At 38.7% G+C, this 3346-nt stretch overlaps 1 protein-coding gene across 1 annotated transcript; it reads left to right on the top strand.

The window, feature by feature from the left end:
- The first annotated feature begins 977 nt into the window (after nt 1-977).
- On the top strand, nt 978-1763 carry LOC149933583 (uncharacterized). Its single transcript, XM_090157346.1, has 3 exons — nt 978-1033; nt 1222-1355; nt 1399-1763. The coding sequence occupies exons 1-3, from the start codon at nt 978-980 to the stop codon at nt 1761-1763; spliced, it is 555 nt and encodes a 184-aa protein (XP_090013472.1).
- The last annotated feature ends 1583 nt before the right edge of the window (nt 1764-3346 follow it).

Genomic DNA, 3346 nt, shown 5'->3' with positions numbered 1-3346 from the left:
TTTCTTCAGAGCACATCACTTGTCGACCAATATGCTAAACCTTGCGCGTCCTAAGTGTTTTACTGATTTCAAATCATTTGTACAACCATACAACATTTCAAAGAGAATGGGCAGTATTAGAATCACATTTTGTCTAAGTAATTACTGCAGTCAACAACTTGTCTGCTTTATGTAATTATATTTTTTATGTAAAAGAGTCAATTTAAATAGAGTAGATAATATATTTTTATCTACACAATATATTTGATAAAATTTTTTTCCGTATTTGTAGATCTTTATATTTAAATATATAAAACGTTGTAATCACATATTTCATTATAACTATTAAAGAATGGATTTACGTTTTGTACTGTGTTTATCACTCCTTGGTGTCGTTATCGACTTGCTCAATTGTACATTTTTCGCCTGAGGAAGGCCACTATGGGAGCATAAAGTGAAAATATATACAAAATTTATTTTATATCAGATCAGTAGTTTTTGCTGTGGAGCGGTATGCGAGGAGAAGTTGGAAGGAGAAGAAAAAACATTAAGCCTAAATTTTCCTCATTACTACTAAAATTCGCGTCAACCCTGTTCGATGGAATTAGTATATGTTTGTCACGTGCCTGTAACCTTGAAAACCATACATCACTTGTTCTGATATGCCTATAGGTTTTGAAATACGAAATGTTAAAATTGGTTTCATTCTGCTTCGAGATAATATAGCAAGATCTCGGGTAGCAACTCTTTTAGTTTATAAAATTGTCATGAATGAATTTCCTTAGAATGAAATAAAAATAATCGTTTCCAAAGTTGGGAGTTCTTGAGTCGCACTTTGACTCGACCTTTATGGTATATAACAGTTATTATAGAAGCAATTTACTAAGATTATTTTTGTTTATCAAAAGAAATATCTCCCAACCGTTTCTTTTAATTTTAAAATAATTTATCCCATTTATCACTTTTATTTTTCAAGGGTGAAATTGTTTGATTCACGGATGGCTCCAAGAGTCACTCAGGAATGGGTGCTGCAGTTTTTTTGTCAGACTAAGAGGTTTGCTTCTCTGAGAGCCTTGGCGTTTTTGCTACGGTTTTTCAGGCCGAGATTTCGGCCATCTGCTTCTGTGTAAACTTCGGTCTTAAGAAGAAGTATCGGGGCAAGACTGTTCAGATTTTCTCGGACAGTCAGGCAGCCCTTAAGGCTCTTAATCAGTTTAGTATTACTTCTAAGCTCGTTTTTAGCTGTCTGGATCTCCTTTCAGAATTGGGCACCCATAATAGCGTTCAACTATATTGGGTGCCTGGTCATGAGGGGCATCATGGCAATGAGATGGCCAACACTCCTGCCAAGGAGGGTGCGGAGGCTAGGTTATCAGGTGCTAAACCTGCTATTCCAATACCCAATCGCCTGGTTCGCAGTCATGTGCATGGCACTATGGCTGAGAGGCAGGTCAGGCTTTGGCTTTGAGACTGAAGGTCAGCGGCAGGCCAAGGAGTTTATTCCTGGGCCTTCTAAGAAAAGAGCAACTGAGTTGCTCTCGCTCTCTAAGAGTAGTATAAGGGTGGTTACGGGCCTACTTTTGGGTCACTACCAGTTTAATAGACATCTGCATCTGATTGGTATCAGTGAGAGTCCTATGTGTAGTGCATGCCTTGCAGAGGAGGAAACTTCCTCTCATGTCTGTGATTCTTATGCGGCTAAAAGATTTGAGCATCTTAGTATGCATAGGCGATCTTTCCAACATCCCGGCGAAGCAAATCTTGCTATTCATTTCAGAGACTAGGCTTTTCCATGTTTAAAAGGCTGGGGCTGCACAATGGACCCCTGGTCGAAGTGCTAGGTTGGGTCTAACCCAACCACCCCAACTCTTACTAATACTAATAATAAATAAGTAATTTTTGTTTTTCAAAAGGAATATCTCCCAACCGTTTCTTTGAATTTTAAAATAGTTTATCCCATTTATCACTTTTATTTTTCAAAAATACCATTATTCCCAAAATGGGGTGAATACCAACATATCACCGAACGTCCGTGTCTCATATATATTTATATCAGTTCGAAACTTAAGACGCTACTGAAAGTTTCGGTGTCAAAATTGGTTTTCGAAAATAAAATTTTTCGGAGATATTTATGTTTAAAAATGTACGTTTTCTAACGTTAATTTCCGTTGGTCGTACAGTAGCATACACGAAATTAAAATTATTACCATTTCAGTTGATCGCGTTGCATATATAGCCACGAAGCGAGTGTACCACGATGTAGTTACTTCACGTCATTTTCGAGGTATCCCAACGTCCTAACGTTAACCAGGGGTAAAATAGGGGCTTTGCGTGGGGACAAAATATATCATATTTTAGGGAGAATATGGGGTTTTGATTTCATAAAAAATACATTATTTTAAGGGTTAAAATAGGGGCTTTACATTTTAGAGATAAGGGTTTTTAAGGATAAATTAGAATTTTTAGGGTAATATACATTATTTAACGAGATAAAAGTGTGTTTTTATCTCAACATACTAATGGGACCGGCTTTAAAATAGTGGTCTTGGCTGGGGAAACATAAGTTCTATTTTAGAGTTTTTTAGCGTAAAAATATGATTTTACGAGATAAAAGTGTGTTTTTTTTTGAGAAATTAAAATTTTATGGGTTTTTTGAGATCCATTGAGATGTTGAGAAACATGGAAATGTGAGATTTTAGGGACAAATTATGTTTGTTACTTTCCCCCACGTACATACATCGTTCTTTCGGTACTGAACATTTTTGAGTCAAAATTATATTGTGGAAATTATATTTTCTAATCTAATTTACCGTTGGTGGTACATATGATTATGTATTTGTACCGCGCCGTTCCGCTAGGCACTACGGCGGCTTACAAGACTAACCAGTCAGGCCGGGACAAAAGTGCACGTTGCGAAACAAACGTTCGGCCAGTGAGACAGTTATAATAACTGGCTCACATATAGCAAACAAACGCCTCATCATGGCCCAAGAAAAGGCAACACGATGGGTCTGCCCGAGAACCCACCCTCGCACAGCTGAGGACTAGATTGACCTTATTCTTCCACTGCAAATACCATCCCCGATAAGGTTATCAAATGACAGGTATGGAGCGAAGCGTTAAACGAACCCAAAATCCGAGCTCAGCAATCACGGACAACACCCGTCACCCCCGGACAGCAAAGGGACTGATGCGACCTGACGCGCAAACCCAGAAGTCAGGTCCGGCAGCCGCAAACGACACCAGTGACCCCATTAAAGACAATCCGGATAGGGACAGTGATACCTGTGCAAATCAGCCGCAGGTTATTAGCCATACGTTGCCCGACTCCCACCACGAGGAGGCTTTGCAATCAGGATTTAAGAGA

The sequence above is a fragment of the Leiobunum rupestre genome, chromosome 8 (genome assembly GCF_980474605.1).
Source record: "Leiobunum rupestre chromosome 8, qqLeiRupe1.1.hap1, whole genome shotgun sequence".
Lineage (NCBI taxonomy): Eukaryota > Metazoa > Arthropoda > Arachnida > Opiliones > Sclerosomatidae > Leiobunum > Leiobunum rupestre.
The sequence above is the reverse complement of the archived record's forward strand: the minus strand, read 5'-3'. Positions and strand labels throughout refer to the sequence as shown.

Excerpts from the sequence above, each read along its gene's own strand:
- LOC149933583 (XM_090157346.1), top strand. The coding sequence starts at position 978 with ATGGCTCCAAGAGTCACTCAGGAATGGGTGCTGCAGTTTTTTTGTCAG. Across the intron at positions 1,034-1,221 it reads TTTTTTTGTCAGACTAAGAG|CTGTCTGGATCTCCTTTCAG; the intron begins GTTTGCTTCTCT and ends GCTCGTTTTTAG. Across the intron at positions 1,356-1,398 it reads TGCGGAGGCTAGGTTATCAG|TCATGTGCATGGCACTATGG; the intron begins GTGCTAAACCTG and ends CCTGGTTCGCAG.